Source organism: Ixodes scapularis, unplaced genomic scaffold (genome assembly GCF_016920785.2).
Source record: "Ixodes scapularis isolate PalLabHiFi unplaced genomic scaffold, ASM1692078v2 PGA_scaffold6__148_contigs__length_123643588, whole genome shotgun sequence".
NCBI classification, from domain to species: domain Eukaryota; kingdom Metazoa; phylum Arthropoda; class Arachnida; order Ixodida; family Ixodidae; genus Ixodes; species Ixodes scapularis.
In genome coordinates this window covers 42536071-42552912 of record NW_024609881.1, presented here as the reverse complement: position 1 = coordinate 42552912, position 16842 = coordinate 42536071, and the positions used below count along the sequence as shown (strand labels likewise).

The 16842-nt window shown below is 44.2% G+C and overlaps 1 protein-coding gene across 1 annotated transcript in view; it reads left to right on the top strand.

Moving 5' to 3' along the window:
* LOC8039626 (MAM and LDL-receptor class A domain-containing protein 2) overlaps positions 1–16842 on the top strand; it is a 297389-nt gene that overhangs the window by 140361 nt on the left and 140186 nt on the right. Inside the window, exons 29-30 of the mRNA XM_040210496.1 lie at positions 11578–11674; positions 13975–14025. Of these exons, the coding sequence (XP_040066430.1) occupies positions 11578–11674; positions 13975–14025 (148 nt within the window). The remainder of the gene's footprint in view (positions 1–11577; positions 11675–13974; positions 14026–16842) is intronic.

Here is a 16842-nt window from a genome sequence, read left to right as displayed (position 1 = left end):
CTTCACTGGGGTGAACTCAAATGGCTGAGTTTTGTACAAACCAGAATCAAAATGAACGCACTGTGATATAAAATAGATTCTTTATCACATATATTGCAAACAGCAATACAAACCAATACACGACTAGCAATGACTAGTACGTTGCAACTCAAGGAGAGCAGTACACTATGCCCGTCCTATCCACAGTAGTGGAATGAACGCTGGAGTAGAGGAAAGCAGACTCCGGGATTTGCTCTTCCAATGTGGAAAGAAGAAAGGGCTTGTATCTCCTGCTGCTAATGAGCTGTATTTAAACCTTGCAAGCACAAATCAGTGTGAACATGGAACCACAACCCTCGAATGCTTTGAGGCACCAAGTATGAAGTACACTGAAATAAATTAAGTATGCCAATGCTGCACAAAGGAAAAAGCTGTGAGTTCGGAAATTACAAAAATGTGACTCTAAAGCAATATCATTGACCTTCTGTAACTCTCAGAATCAACCATCCTGCCTTATGTCAGACAAAAGAAAAGCATTAAACAAGTGACATAAAAAATTCCTAAACCTGCATAAAAAGGCATTAAAAGAGAAACTACTTTTTGGCATTTCGTTTAGGTTCGAAAGCAATTCGTTGCACGTGACTCCACATTTGAGTGTTCCAGATCAATTAAGTACTCTAGTGCAATGAATCTGCGCCTGAACTGGTGATGATACGTGTAGTCAAAGATGAAGTAGAGGCAGAATGCAACCAGGACTGCCTCAGCAGGCGACGCGGCTTCGAGGTCTCCCTCCACTGCCACATCGCTGGGCGCCTCAGGATTACTTAGGCTTGAGCTGACAGCCACCGGGTAGATTGCACCGCCTGCCTGGAACCAAAAAAATGTGGAAATCAGGTGATATGAAGTTGAAACATATCATCCCCAATTTAAATAAACTGTGAAGAAATATTAGATTTTTCTAAGACTCATTTTGGGCATTTGATGGGCTACTGATTCTAGCATTATAAAGCATCAGCCATACTAACCAGACGTGGCTAGTTTAACTGTTGACTAACCACCAGTGACTAAAATTATCACATGGCTGGTGGTAATCGTAGATTAGTAAGCACTTTGTATTCGCCGGTCATGTTTAAATTTGTCTCTCCGATTTACTTAGAAGACTAACAAATCTTAGTCAAAGGGGTACAACTACTGTAGCAGGTTAGTATATACAAGTGCTGATTGTTGGGCGAGTTGGTATTGTACGTGAAAAAACATGAGTGCACTTTAAGACAAGGACAGAGGAAGAACGTACACCACAGAGCGCTACACCACATTAGCTACTCAGCACCACAGCAGACCCACATGACCGCCAACCCTAACTGCCGAACTTCGGCAAATATGCAAATATTTTTGCCGAAGTGCTCTGCCAGATTAAAATTGAATGTATGTTTTATTTAAACATGAGAAGAACAGTACACAAGGACGAAAACAAAGAAAAAGAACACACCCAAAAAGAACACACCGAAAAAGACACGCTCAAGCGCCTTGTGTGTCCTACTCTAATTTATTTACTCGAAGTATACCCTCAATTTTCTCTGGAAAATGAACGAATACCACACACACACAAAGAAAATATTAAAATCAAGAATCTCATTTCAAGTGCCCAAATGCGAACAAGAACATCAAAATAATATATCTGACTACGCTTACCTGCAGTTGCGTCCAAGGGAGCAGGCATCCAGTACCCTCGACGAAATCACCCTACAACGCTGACGCAGTAGGAAAGAAATATATTCAATCAACTTCAAATAATGCAAACTTGAGCCATCTGACTCGCCCACTGAATGATCAGCTTTTAAAAATGCCTGATCAGACGCAAAAAAGAAAAATGCCAAGACAACAATATACTTTCTAGTCTCTCTGCCGACAATAACTTAATGACCTTATTCAGTAATATACTACTATTAATGTTTGCGAAGCGCACGAATAATTTCTAACTGCCGAATGTTGAACTTCGACAAATATGTAAATTTTGTTGCCGAAGAACTTTGCCAGATTAAAATTTAAAATTGAATGTATCTTTTATTTAGACATGAGAAGAACAGCACTCAAGGACGAAAACACAAAAAAGAACACCGAAAAAGACGCACTCAAGCGCCTTGTGTGTCTTACGCTAATTTATTTACTCCAAGTATACCCTCAATTTTCTCTCAGAAATGAAAAGAACAGCACACACACAAAATAAACATAAAGATCAAGAGCCCCATTTCAAGTGCACAAATGGGAACAAGGAAATCAAAATAAAACATCGAACTACGCTTGCCTGCAGTAAGCAGTATTAAGAACTGTCACGGGATTTGTCCAAGGTAGCAGGCATCCAGTAACCTCGACGAAATCACCCTGCACTTAACGTTGCCGCAGGACGAAAGAAGTATATTCAATCAACATCAAATAATGCAAACTTGAGCCATACCTAACGCGCCTACTGAAAGATTAGACTTTTAAAGAAGCCTAATCACACGCAAAAAAAAAAAAAAAATCATGACGACATTATAATTGCTAGTCTCTCTGCCGGCAACAACTTAATGACCTTATTCCGTGATATACTACTTTTAATGATTGCGGAGCGCACGAATAATTTCTAATTGCCGAATGTCGAACTTCGGCAAATATGTAAATATTTTTGCCGAAGTGATTTGCCTGAGTAAAATTCAATGTATGTTTTATTTAGACATGAGAAGAACAGCGCACAAGGACGAAAACACAAAAAAAAAGAACACCGAAAGAGACGCACTCAAGCGCCTTGTGTGTCTTACCCTAATTTATTTACTCCAAATACCCTCAATTTTCTCTCGGAAATGAACAAACAGCACACACACAAAATAAACATAAAGATCAAGAGCCCCGTTTCAAGTGCACAAATGGGAACTAGAAAATCAGAATAAAATATCGAACTACGCTTACCTGCAGTTAACAGTGTTAAGAACTGTCACGAGATGAGTCCAAGGTAGCAGGCATCCAGTACCCTCGACGAAATCACCCTACAACGTTGCCGCAGGACGAAAGAAATATATTCAATCAACTTCAAATAATGCAAACTTGAGTTATATCTAACTCGCCTACTGAATGATGTTTTAGAAATGCCTGATCACACGCAAAGAAAATGCCAAGACAATATAATTGCTAGTCTCGCTGCCGGTAACACCTTCATGACCTGATTCCGTAATATACTACTATCAATGTTTGTGAAGCGCACGAATAATTAGCTCAGACATTTATATTCGGTATTTCATAACGTGACATTTTGCCAAACTATTTATTAAACCTCGTTAAATTAAAAACAAACAAACAAAAACGTTGCTATTAAAAATCAGTGTTCAACACTGACTTTTACAAATATCAACGACGTTGAGAATTAATCGCGCCTGTTGGCCGGTGCCGCCAATGAATGCCTGATCGACTACTGCTCTGCGAAAAAAAAAAGACACCAACCACCTTATGAGATTTTCAAATATTTGATCAGATCCTCAATTTAACGTCCGACGCGACACACCAACGGCCCCAAAAAGAGAAAACCTCCTACCCCCTCACGCCTTAAACTTAGGCGACCCCCGATTCAAAAGGCGCCTTGTCGCCCGGCCGCCCGGCTCGCCGAACCGCCGCTCTCCCCTTCTTCCACCCGCACACACATACACCGGGAAAAACTGCTGGTTACGCCACTGGTTAGCGAATGTCAACCTTCTAAATATGCGCTACTGCAAGCGACAGTCATTTCTGTTCTTGCTCTTTCTGAATTTCGATGGTCTAAACCGTGTCTGCGTTCGCGCCACACACTAATTTTATCGAACGCTCGACGCCTTCAAACGTGCCAACATGTCCGCCAAGCCTTTGTCTAAGGAAGACGGAGGTCGCCTTCCCGGGCGGTCATAACCGACGCCAACTGCCGCCCGCGCAGAATATTTCCTTACCTGCATACGATGCACACGACTTGGATCTTCGACTGAAGTCAATGCAGTGCTCTCAGTGACCTCGTAAGAAGCGACTGAGCCGAACAGAACAATAAGGAACGTTCCTGCGCAGGGACGCCTCCGTCGAACGTTCGAGAAGAAAGACCGTGCCGTTATGACCGGGAGCGTCGACGGGGAAGGCGCCGACCTGTGGCGCCGACGCTCCCGGTCGGCCGGGCGAGAGCTCCCCCACGCATGCGCGAAGAATGACGTGTCATACGAGGAGACCAATTAGCGAAGTGGTTTACGCCTTTCCGCAGCCAATCGCAGCGCCCAGGCTTTGGCAGTGCTCGAACACGTGCACCCTCTGGGAGGTAATATTTACCTCTTTGGTGCCCCTTCGAAGCGAACTTCACCTTATAGCACCGCATTCCTAGTGTCCGCTGCGCCTGAGGAGGTAACACAAGATTCGGACACTGCAACGGGAAGACCCGGTCGGAAGAAAACTGAGGGAGTATACGACCACTGGATGGCCCACAAAGGCCAAGGTTGCTCCTGAAGTGGTACCGTTTTTTTTCCGAAAGAAATAACCTCACCATACAAGGCGGACTTTTAGTGAGAACGAACCGCCTTTTCACCCCCAACCGCTTCGCAAGGAGGTGTTAGACAAACTTCATGAGGGACACTTGGGCATTGGAAAATGCAGCGAACGATCGAAGATGTCCGTCTGGTGGCCAGGGCTCAGCACACACCTGGAACAGCTAGTCGCGAACTGTTCCAGATGTATTCGGGAACGTGTCCCATGATACCATCGAAACTTCCGGACTGCCCGTGGCGGCGCGTTGCGACACTTCTTCGAACTGAACAAGCAACACTACCTCCTAGTAGTCGATTACTACTCGCGGTATGTAGAAGTATGCAAGTGGAGGTAGACAACATCAGAAGCGGTAATGGGCCACCTCAAAGCCATATTTTCCCGTCATGGTATACATGAAGTACTCCGATCGGACAACGGTCCTGAATATTCGGGAAAATTATTCCAAGACTTTGCTTCGAAGTACAAGATAACCCATGTCACAAGCAGCCCGTATTACCCGCAGGGTAATGAAGAAGCTGACAGAATGGTAAAGGTGATCAAAGACATTCTCAAAACGTCTGATTACCCCAACCTTGGCCTTCTATCTCACCGGACAACGCCGGGAAGCTGTGGCTACAGTCCTGCAGAGCTGCTAATGGGCCGCCAAATAAGGACAACGCTACCAACACTTCCCTCAACGTTAATTCCGAGACTTCTCAATCATGAGGAATTTAGATAAAAAGACAAGGAAGAAAAACAGAGACAAGTGAGAAACTATAATAGCCGACATGCAGTGTGTGAACGCTTGAACGAACCTCTGGATAGCACGGTCTGGGTGATAAATGCGGCGACAACTGGTAAAGTCGTCGGAGAGGGGACAGAACCAAGGTCGTACGTCGTAGAGATCCGGAAAGGACTTCTGGTGAGAAGCAAATGTCATCTCGCTCCGCTGCCGAAAGACATAAGTGAGCAGACGCCTCACTCACTGGTCTCGGAGTCAAGTACTACGCTGCCAGACTCGGCTTCCAGGGGCGCTGAAGTACGAACGAGGTCAGGTCGGATTATCAAAAAGCCAAAGAGGTTCACAGAGTGACTCCTTTTAGTGCTTATGTGTATATATGTATATATGTGTGTCCTCGTGTGTATGCCTCTGGTGTCCGCAATTTGTTGGTTGTAGCCTTTATTTGGGGAGGAGAGATGTGGCAAGAGGCATGGAATAAAAAAGAACGAAGCGCCGGCGACACACGCGCTTCATGTCTAGAGCCCAGCGGACATGGCCTCGTCTTGTCTTTTCTAGATATTGCTACAGCCCACGCCGCTATATACGGTAATGGGAACAAAAACTGCGATCTAAGACAAAAAAAAAAAAAAAACGAGTTGAAGCTCTTTACTGAGAAAACGGCCAGTTTCAAGAAGAGGCATCTTTACCTAGAACATTATTTTATATACACTTTTAGGATAGCCTACACTTAAATGCCTGCAAGGCTGCTTCTTTTGGAAGCCAAACCTTTTTGTTTGCAGTCTTTATCTCATTAATGGGTTAGCATTTGTACCTACCTGGTATGTAACGTTACCCCAAAACGTATCTAAATGCCAGTACTCGGTACTCGCTTAAAACGTACCTAAATATTTTACTCGTTACCGATTCTCAAAAGAAACTCGTTGCTTTACCTCAATAGTGTCGAGTTACTTTTATCGCTACTTTGACGACCAAATATACAACTGCATGCTTTTATTTTGTTGATTATTGTTTTCTTTTCAATAGTCGCCGCATTTAAGCAGTAGCTGCGTCCGGAAGTTTTCATCACTTATGTTTCCCCGCTTCACTGAGAATACATCACTGGCGACGCTGAAGAGTCGTTCCACTGACGCGCTCGATCGAACGACGGTGCAGAGCTTTGGCAGGAGCTGGTGAATATGGGATTGCCTTTTCTCCTTTGTTATCCTTCCTTCTAAAGTTCAAAGTTGACAATCGGTTATCTGCCTTCCCGCGTTGGCAAGGTTGGGGTTTACGTTCGGACGTTCGGTGTTTACACATTTCTAGAAGGATCGACCAAGGAACCTTACTGTGTTCGCTAGTAGAAGAACATTCCCAGCTGTAAAGTTCGACTGACGTGTGAAATCGATAAACGTTGCTCTACTCTTCAGGTTGTCAATCTTACTTTGTCACAATAGACGCATACAAGGGTTCGAACTAAAACGAGGCTGCTTAAACTTTGTTCTACACGTTACTCCTCAGAAGTAACTAAGTACGTTTCTGGCTACTTTTTAAAAATTACTAAATGCGTCACTCGTTGCTTTTTAAAAGTCATTAAATACGGCACTATGACAGAACAGCACACGACAAAACAGCACGCGACAAAACAGCACGGTCAAAACAGCACGCGTCAAAACAGCACAGCGTCAAAATAGCGCGCCGACAAAACAGCACCTGTCAAAATAGCACGCGACAAAAGAGCACAGCGTCAAAAGGGCACAGCGACAGAAGAGCACGTGCCAAAACAGCACGGCGTCAAGACAGCATAGCGTCAAAACTGCACAGCGACAAAACAGCACAGCGTCGAAGCAGGGCATTGATATATAGCTTGAGTGTGACGTTTTCGGTTTTTCTAATCTTGAAATTTGGCGTACTTTTTTCGTTTTTTTTTTTTATTCTAAACAGAAGCTTTCGGCTTATTGCGGTGAATATATTTGTAGACTCACGAACTTCTTGTTTTTTTGGGTTTATTGACGAAAACCAGTATGCTGACGAAAATGTCATATTTAAAAGCGTTTGTTTAAAATGTATAGTGAGCAAACCAGGTACTGGTTTTCTTATTTCTTTCTGTCTGGCAGCAGACGCGACCTGTTCTGCAAGACCCACTGGGGCCCTATCGTGATCTGACATTATGGTCGTGTGCTCGTATTTGTACACAAGTTGAACATGAACTTCACTACCACTTCCTTCGGAGAGGAAAATATCAAAATCCAAAAATTTGCAAGCATTGTACTCAGTGCGTTTTTTCCCCATTTTCACGACTCCAAGAGGTGGTAAATTCGCGCACACCACAGAAACGGCAACAAAACAATCGTATTTATGCCCTCCTCCAGTAGACGGAAGCTAGGGGTGTTAAAAAATGTGCGGCATTTACGGACGCCCTTGATTTTCCGTGTTCAGTTCACGACGAAAATCTCTTCGTTGAACAACGAATTCGGCACGCAAATCGCCATCAGGTGAAAGCCTGAGATTTCGGCCTGAAAACCCCTGCGCCCGGAGCTCTTGTTGAAAGTTTAACCTATCTGAGAGACAAGATGAAAACTGCGAAAGGAGGTAGTCGAAAATGAGCCTCCCCCCACAGACACACACACACGCAGACATTCCTCCAAACGCCCTTGAAAATACTCTCCTTTTTCAGTTAAAACCGAATTTGTAAAAACGAATTCGGTGGACTTTTATAGGTTTTATTCAGTTTAAGGCGAAAACGCTGAACCCTAAATATAGCGTTTGGAGTCAAAAAATGCATGTCCCACAGTAGGCACTGAAAAGGAATGGAGGGTCTGACCAATTCGTCGAAAGCCAACTCGTCGAAGGCCAGTTTGTCGAATACGTTCTCTTGGGAGCAAGTTCGGAGTGTGGAGCATACTCGATGCGCACACGCGTACATGAAGGCTCCCTGGGCAGCACCAAAGCCCCCGCTAGTGCGTATTCTTGCTATTTCTCGAGCAGTTCTGCTGATTTTGACGTGCAAGTTTGCTGGTGATGGCGCCTACAATAAATGCATCAATCGCACGGCAATGTGCTATCGTTAGTTGTTAAAATGAAAAAAAAAGCGTGTACGGCAACGGCGTGCTGTGCTTAGCCTAAGCTGTACGGCAACAGCATTGAGGCTGTGGCATGTTTCTGCTTCACCGGTTTGCATTCTATCGATACCTTGGTCGGCAATAATCTGTGAATTTAACTAAAAAAAAACTTATCGCCTGGAAGCTGCAGCCACGTGTTTTCGGGACATTTTATTCACGGCGAATGAACTTCGCAGAATCGGTGCCCACGCTCAAGATTAAAGTAACCTTATCTTACCGGTTCAAACGATGCATCTGAAATCAGAATCTCTCGCTTTTTTTCTTTTTTGGAAGGGGGGGGGGGGGGGTTGTTTTACGCTTAGGTGGTAATTATAAAACGACGAGTACTATAACCTCACCGAATCGCCGCAAACCAGATGGTTCGTATCTTGAACTTTTGGATTTCTTTTTCCCAATAACGTTTCCTCTTTCGATGGTTCTACAAAAATGACTAGAGAATGTGGCCTACATCGAAGCGAGGATATCACCTCTAACTATCCAATCTCTTCAGAGATCACCGTAGTTAAGTAGTAGTAAGACCCGCTAAACTTATTTGTTTTTAGGAGTCACACAGCAGCAGCACACTGACTTGAGTGCGATCCCGTCGCCGCCAACGTACTTTTTTTTTAAATTGTTTCTCAACCAGCTGTTAAATAGTGCCGTACGATGTACAACCCTTCTCCTTTTCGTTCTGTTTGTTTTCAGAAAACACTATCTATTACAGCCTTTTTAACGCTCAGTACTGACGGATGAAGATAATTATCGAGCACAGAGAGGTGAAAAGCGCGCGCGAAGTTGCTACATGAGTGCTGTTTTGTCACTATGCTGTTTTTGACGCCGTGCTGTTTTGGCACGTGCTCTTCTGCCGCTCTGCCGTTTGGACGCTGTGCTGTTTTGTCCCCTGCTATTTTGACGCGTGCTGTTTTGACGCCGTGCTGTTTTGACGCTGTGCTGTTCTGACGCTTGCTGTTTTGAATGTGCTGTTTTGTCGCGTGCTGTTTTGTCGCGTGCTGTTTTGTAGTGTGCTGTTCTGTCACGTTCCCACTAAATACGTCACTCGTTACTGAAAAAAGTAGCTAGGTAGAATTGACTCGTTTCTAGTAACACGTTACGTACATGTCTGGTACCTACATGACAGCGAAAAGCTGGCGGCGTCCGAATCTGGACAAAACCGTGGGAAGGGAAGGGCGCTGCGTAAACAGGAGGATAGTAGAACACAAGTCACGGATCTCGAGCTGCACAGGCCTCCCGCTACCCCTTCATGCTCGTACTGGACGACACCAGACCTCCCTCTGTCCATCAGTTTTGGGCACTTACCTCGTTATTCCTTGGCGCACGCGCCCGACTATGCCTCAGACCACTGACGACCTTGTCGGTTTCACCGGAAGTCTTTTGCACACTCTTCTGCATCTACAGTCACATCGTTCATTTTATTTGTGAATTTAATAAATGTTCACTTTTAATCTAAATTTAATCATTCTTCATTTCGATGTCGTTCGTTGTCGTTCTTTGTGTGCTCAGGATGTGGGCTTGTAGGAACCCTGCGCACGGGCTGAAGACCTGTCTTGATTGATTGATTGACTGATTGACGAACGCGAGAGGGACGCGACGTCAAAGGGTGAATGCCAATGCGCGCGCGAGAAACCGGCGAATAGCGGAAGCAGCGTCAGGCAGCGGATGCCGCTTCTAAGCTGCACGGCGGGCGAATGAGACTGAGCAGCGGAAACAGCGCGTAGCTCGACTGGCCGAAAGGCGGCGCAAGAAGCGACAAACCGACGCGGGTCTGTGTGCAACGGAGAATGGGACGGAAGCGGAATAGGCGATCTCACTCCGCCGGGAAAAAATAAAGGAGGATTCATTTTATAAATCCCTAGGGAATGCATTAGCATGTCCCTTGGGAAACGCCACACACGTTCCTTTTTGGGAAACGCTACCACTGATCCCGTAACGAAGTAAAGAAAGGCAGCAAAAAATAGTGCAAGCAAAATAAAGAGCCAGACGAGAAAGTCGAAACAGGAAAGTGAAGGGGTCAGCGTCAGCGTTTCCCAAAGCGGGGCGTGTCTGTCGTTTCCCAGGGGTCAAAACGCGTTACCCAAGAATGCACCAATGGATCTTACTTTCCTTTTGGTACCGGGGTGTTTTCCTGTATTATCGTCGCGCGCATGTTTCCCGTAGATTTAGACGCCATGCTTGTGTCTTTTTTTCTTTAATGTGAACCCCGACAAACCCTAATTTAGCGCAGAATAACAAAGATGCCATAGAAAAACAAAAGGACCCATATGCCACCAATATACCATATTTTCGCATGAAATCACTATTTATCTCCTAATTTCATATAATATAATGCGTGCACATTTCTTAATAAAGAAAGCAAAGATAAATTTGATACACGGCCATGATTGTGTATCATAGTTTTTCTGTCGCATAGAACAGTAATAAAATAGTTTTCTTACACGTGTCTTGAAAGGTTTTCGAATAGCAATATTTTTATTAAGACGACGTTGTGCACAGCAACGAGATTATTGGTTGAGCTGTAAATGTAAAATATGCGTATAAGACAGGTGATTGAGTGAAAACATGTGAGACATATTGTCTTAAACAACATAAATTGTGATGTCCGCTGATAACCCACTTAATTTTTAGATTTGTTTTATGTGTTCCTTCTACAGTGTTATGGAATGTGGGTCGCATGAGTGCGTATGTCTTTTTAAAGCGCAGCTCTTAGGCACACGTTTCCGGCTTGAGCGGCGTCGCCGTCGGCGTAACCGTCAGGCTACGTGATCCCTCCCCCTGAAGTCACGTGACCCCCTTGACGTCACGGATGTCACGTAACATCAGGGGTTCACGTGACCTCAGGGGTGGGGGCTCATGTGGCCCCGTGGCGGAGTAGCAGGCAGGATGACGAGGTGAAAAGGAGGGGTACACCCTCCCCTCAGTACCCTGCAATAATTCTCCTAGAGAGCTGCGCTCCGATTCGGCGTTAAGGGGAGTTATAAACGGCTTTCATTTTTCAGTCGAGCAGACACTAAAAAATACCGAATCCCTTTATTAGGTATGCCTTCATCCGAAGAAAAAACAACTGACACTTTGTGTTCAACATGACGGTAACCCTAAGATTTTGAAAAAGAAAAGCGAGGTAAAGGGTGCACATGTGAAAAAAGTAGACTAAGAATGAACTATAAATAATGGAAAAAAAATATTAAAAGTACAGCACCCTGTGTGCAAACAGGAAACACTCGAGCTTGCTTCTCAGCCTTGCCTTTTTCTTTCCAGCTCGTTTTTGAGGCAGTCTCGCCCGCTTATTATAGCGGAGAATCTGGTGTGATGGTGGACGATGTCGAGTTTTCCAATGGGGAATGCCCTCTTGATGGTAAGTAACGCTAAAAATACCACCGCAAAAAAATATGCACCTCAGTCTACGGATGAAGCTGGGAGGTGTAGAACAATTTAGTGAAAACGTTTTCCGCTATATCTAACATTACTAAGCTACTTATCCCAGATTTCTGCCTATCTGGTGTCTGGCCTCCTAACGGGCAGTAGGTATGCGCAGCAGACCATCTCAGCTCACTGTGCTTGCTCCCTATTGCGCCGCGAGTATGCGGAGCGACAGTACCCACTTTTTCGCATCCGCATCCTTTTCGAAGGACCTGACGACCGTGACGTCGTCCAAGAAGTCGTCCAAAACGTCGTCTTCGACGTCGTCCTCTAGAACGCCATCCTTCAGGTCGTCCATAAGGTCATCCTAGAAATCGTCCTTGAGATCATCCCAGAGGTCGCTGGAGGTTGTCATAGAGGTCATCCTCGACGTGGTCGTTGTATTACACACGTACGATTATATTATACCTGTACTTTTTAGCACGTTGTTCTCGACGTACTCTTCGAGGTCTTCTTAGAAGTCGTCTTAGAGGTCGTCCTTGAGGTGGCCCTAGAGTTTGTCTTAGATGTGGTCCTAGATGTCGTCACGTCTTATGCACCAATTCACGTCGCTTCTTTTGCACCAATTCAGTATCCCCGCTAGAATTGGTTGTGAGGAACGATAAATTGTCGCATTCATAGATAATCACACCTCTGATTTTACGAATTTGCATCGACCATCAATGAGCTGCCCTGTAATTTTTTATCATCATGTATTAACTATGTAAAAGTAAAGAGGGAAACCCTTATTATGAAACTTTGGCATCTGGCTAGGACTGCTAGCTCTACATTAGGGCAAACAATAAGCCGTCAACGATGTGACGTTTATTTATGTGTGAACGAAGTGGTGGAGATAGTGATGATATAATTTTATAAATGAAATTAAGGAAAAGAGAAAGAGAAAAAGAATTGACAAAAATTGTGCCAGAAGGAGGGATCGAGCCCGCAGCCTTCGCCTGTGCGGGGCGACACCTTAACCGGTTAGACCATCCCGGCCTCTGATTTCGGCGTACTCAATCTATGACCAACTCTTTGTGTACTGCTAGTTTCAAATTCACTTAACTGGGCAGACGACAGCCGTTGCTTATTTAAGGCCCATGCTGGTTCCGAGTTGCGACAGTGACGTAGCACGTCATTTCAGCTTGCAAATATCGCAAAGGGCGCGTTTGCCTAGATATCTAGGGAACCACTCCTCTCCAAGGGAAGAAGCTGCACCGTATACATAATGCGGGAGGGGGAAGATTGAGAGGTGCAGCCGTAGTAATAATGTTAACGATGAGACGAAAGAGTGAACATTGCATTTTATACATTAAAGTGAGGAAAAGAGAAAGAGAAAAAGAACCGGTAGAAAATTGAGTTTGTTGAAGCCAGTGACCGGAATGTTATAATCGGTTGAGGCGCCGCCCCGGATAGGCGAAGGTTGTGGGTTCGATCCCCACTCCTGGCCCAATGTCTCACAGCTCTCTTTCTCTTTTCCTTACTTTAATGTAAGTTCGAAAATCACTCTCCCCCCTTCGCTCACATTATTACTAGGGCTGCACGTATCAGTCTTCCCTCACTCGCATTTTTTTTTGTAATAATCAAACACTTAATTTCTATGGGAGGAGGGGGGGGGGGGGTCCGGGGAGCTGTATATTCGTATTTCATGTTGATTCGGAACATGGACCATATTTTAGTATTAATGAGGGTGATTTTCTCTTCACAAATCATAGCCTTTTACTTGTTATTGTTTTTTTTAGTTTTTGGTGCCGGGATGTTTCGAAGTGTGTATTTTGGTCATTCGCATGTCTACTGGAAGTTGCCGCACACCTCTACCGTGTTCTGGCTTCATCAGCATACGCCCCTTTAAACACCTTTTTTTCTGCAACACAAAACAAAATAATAAAAGGCACCAGTTCTGTGTGGAAAGTGCCCCGATTAAAAACCGGCGAATGTGTAGCCCAATCTTTGTTCAGTAGAGTACGTTGCTGGGCTAGTTGGTCCATCCTATTTTAACACATAAAATAGTGAAGAAAAAAAAGGGCAAAAAGTAAACAGCGCAATCGCTTGTCCTGTTACATTCCTCTGATTGTCTTTTTTTGTGCTATTTTGTATGTCTAAAGAATATATGTTTCACTAAAGCTCAAGATTGTAGAAGTCTTGATAAGGTATTATAATATGTATATATATATATATATATATATATATATATATATATTAGTATATATTAGTATATAGAAAAAAGATCGGAGTTTGACGCTTTAATTGTGCTTTCAGATTTCTGTTCCTTTGAGGAAGACGTCTGCATACCTTGGGTTGACGTGACACGTAAGCTAAACATTCAAATTGTTTCAAAGCCATGCCGAAAATATGCAGCATTCATGGGCTCGTGCTAAATCTGGTAATATTTATTAGCATAACAATTGACTCCGTAAGTATGACGAAAAGGTTCAAACAAACCACTGCTTGGGGCGTAGTAGTCGATAAATACGTGTTTGGCTGTTCCTGAGACATTTGCGACGTCAACTTCCGAGCCTCAAGGCGTCTCTAGATGCCTGTTGCATACGACGAACGCATTACAAACGCACATTTAATGACTGAAGTATGCCGTCTTCAACAGCTTCAATCGTTTGCAGAATGATACGATTTCGATTTTGTTTTTATTTGGAGCATGGCAGGTTTAAGAAAAATACTTAGGTATATAAGAACGAACTCCATTTGCGTGCGATACGGCATACTCACTAACGAATATCCTCACACGTATGGAGATGTACTAAAATACAGCGAGAAAAGTATATCTTTAGAACATAATATCAAAGCAGTGTCGGGTACTTTTTTGAGTTACCAGTCAAGGTTTATTGTAATGAAAGTGCAATGATTTTGACTCTAGCGTGAGCGGTTCAGGACTCTAAACTTCATTTTTCGGGCTCGCATAATGGGGGTGCGTTTTGCACCTGGTTTGTAATTATCAAACTGAGGAAAACTCCTACTGATTATTCAAGTTGAAGTAAGACCCCAAGCGCGCATGACGGAGAAGGAACGCTCCTTTATGCCTTTGGAAGATTCGAGTTTACTGTTAACCCCGACTGTAAAAGATAACGAGGCCAGAATGGGCCTGCATGGCCAGTCTCGCACTAGCTCACTAAGGAACACTCTAGGTCGAATGCTCGAGGTGCCTAGTGTAGGTAGATAAGGAGACAATAGAGGCTTTGTCGAGTCACAGCCAGCTGTCACGCGGACTCATTTTCACTCGCTGCTGCCACCTTCGACCCTCATCCATTCTTTTCTGTCTAGGCAGAAGTCCGCCGATTACATCGTTATTTTCTTTTTTAGGCTTGTGGATGCGCTGTCATCTGCGACAATATAGATATATATATTTTTTTTCTTTTTCGCGGACAGTCCGCTTGGCAACACAGATGTGCACTCAAGCAACTGTTCTGTCGAAAATCCTTAAAACGTGTGCTGGCCTCCACTTCGACCTTAATACACTTCACGCCGTCGTCATCATACGTTATGCGGCTTCTCAATATTTTCACCTTCCAAAATATTGCGGGGGGTCGGTGGCCAAGTGGGGTGTAGCGCACACAAGTGGAACGAAAGCTCGAGCTGCAACACCCAGGGATGATGGGCTTAATCCCCACCCCTACCTGTTTGAATCTGGATGAGCATCGTACCAGCGTGCGGTCATGTATCACTGCAGCGGGGTGCATGTTAAAGACCCCAGGCTAGCAGTCGTACTGCACTGGCTAAATTGCTTCTCTGCGGTAGCTAGCAATATCGCCATGTTCTGCCAGACTAAGCTCCGGCTGTATAAACTACCGACTAATTTGTCGTTAGTTTGTACTAACGACAAATTAGTAAAAACTAATTCTACTAATAATTCGTTCGCGCAGCTCGAGCGTCGATCGCAATTGTGCACGGGCGCTCTTCGCTTCCGCAAACCTACAGAAAGTTGACGTCGAGACTAGAAGTTTAGTCGACTGTAACCAACATCAATCAAGGTGGTCGTGTAGTGCCTCGCAAAGAACCACCGAACCCGCGAAGTCATTGTGTTGTTGTACTGGCAAGTAAAAGCCGGTTGTGAAACTTTATTACGAGCTTTCGTCATCGCTTTGTGGTGCTGAGACGATAGAAACATTCCTCATAATTAGATATTTAAAAAAAGCAATCCTTACAAACTATATTTACTTTTTTATCAGACATTGTCTTACCTCACGTCGAGCCCCTCCGCATTTGCCCATAACAACGGCCCTAGCAATGGTCTGTTTGGAGTGGAGCGCCATGTTGTGACGTCATCGCTTAAGGGGTCAATTGCTTATAGATATCACGCCGAGATTGCCGTAATATTTCGAGACATATCCCTCCCTCCTAAAAGCGAGATGAAATTTTTCGAAAATGAGGAGTGGGCTAACTTTCGGTGTGCAATCAAGAAACATTTTAAGAATGCTGCTTTTATATTTTGTGACATACCAACCTTGTTTTCATATTGAGGGGCAATGGAACATAGAAATTCGCTTTCCCAGTTTGCAACGTTCACTTACCTTCCGCTGTGGAAGAGTAACACTAATTCTGCTGAGGTGCACCATGGGCGAGAACACTGAAATTCGTAGAGGTGGTCTATCTTTCGTTGTTTTTGAAAAAGTAGCAAATCGTGCCAAAAATAGGAATGGTCTATCCATCGGAAGTTGGGTATTTTTCGGGATATTAGGGTAGGTATAAAAACATTCCTTATACACGAAGAAAAATATTAAACTCGATTGCATATTTTCAGGCATACCCTTTTATAAAAAACATGAATAAAGCAAAGGTGGATTACGACGATCTATGTTATTGTATTCAAGAAATTTATTTCTTCATCTTTGGTGTATAACTCAAGTACATGTGTGGCCGGCAACTTTGGGGGCTCAATTCTGGAACGTTCCCTATTTTATGCCATGCTGTTGCCCATTTTATGCCATGCGATGCCGCAACATTCAGCGAGCACTCTTCGCAGAGTACAAGAATCTCATGTGTCAAAAAGTAGTTGACCGAGCCACAGCGTTGGACTTGGCTATGAAAACTGCCTCCGATATGCATGGTTCGAGAGCCAGCGGCAGGCAGGGTGAAGGTTCCCGCGCCCAGGAGTTGCAAAACCCCAAAGAGGAT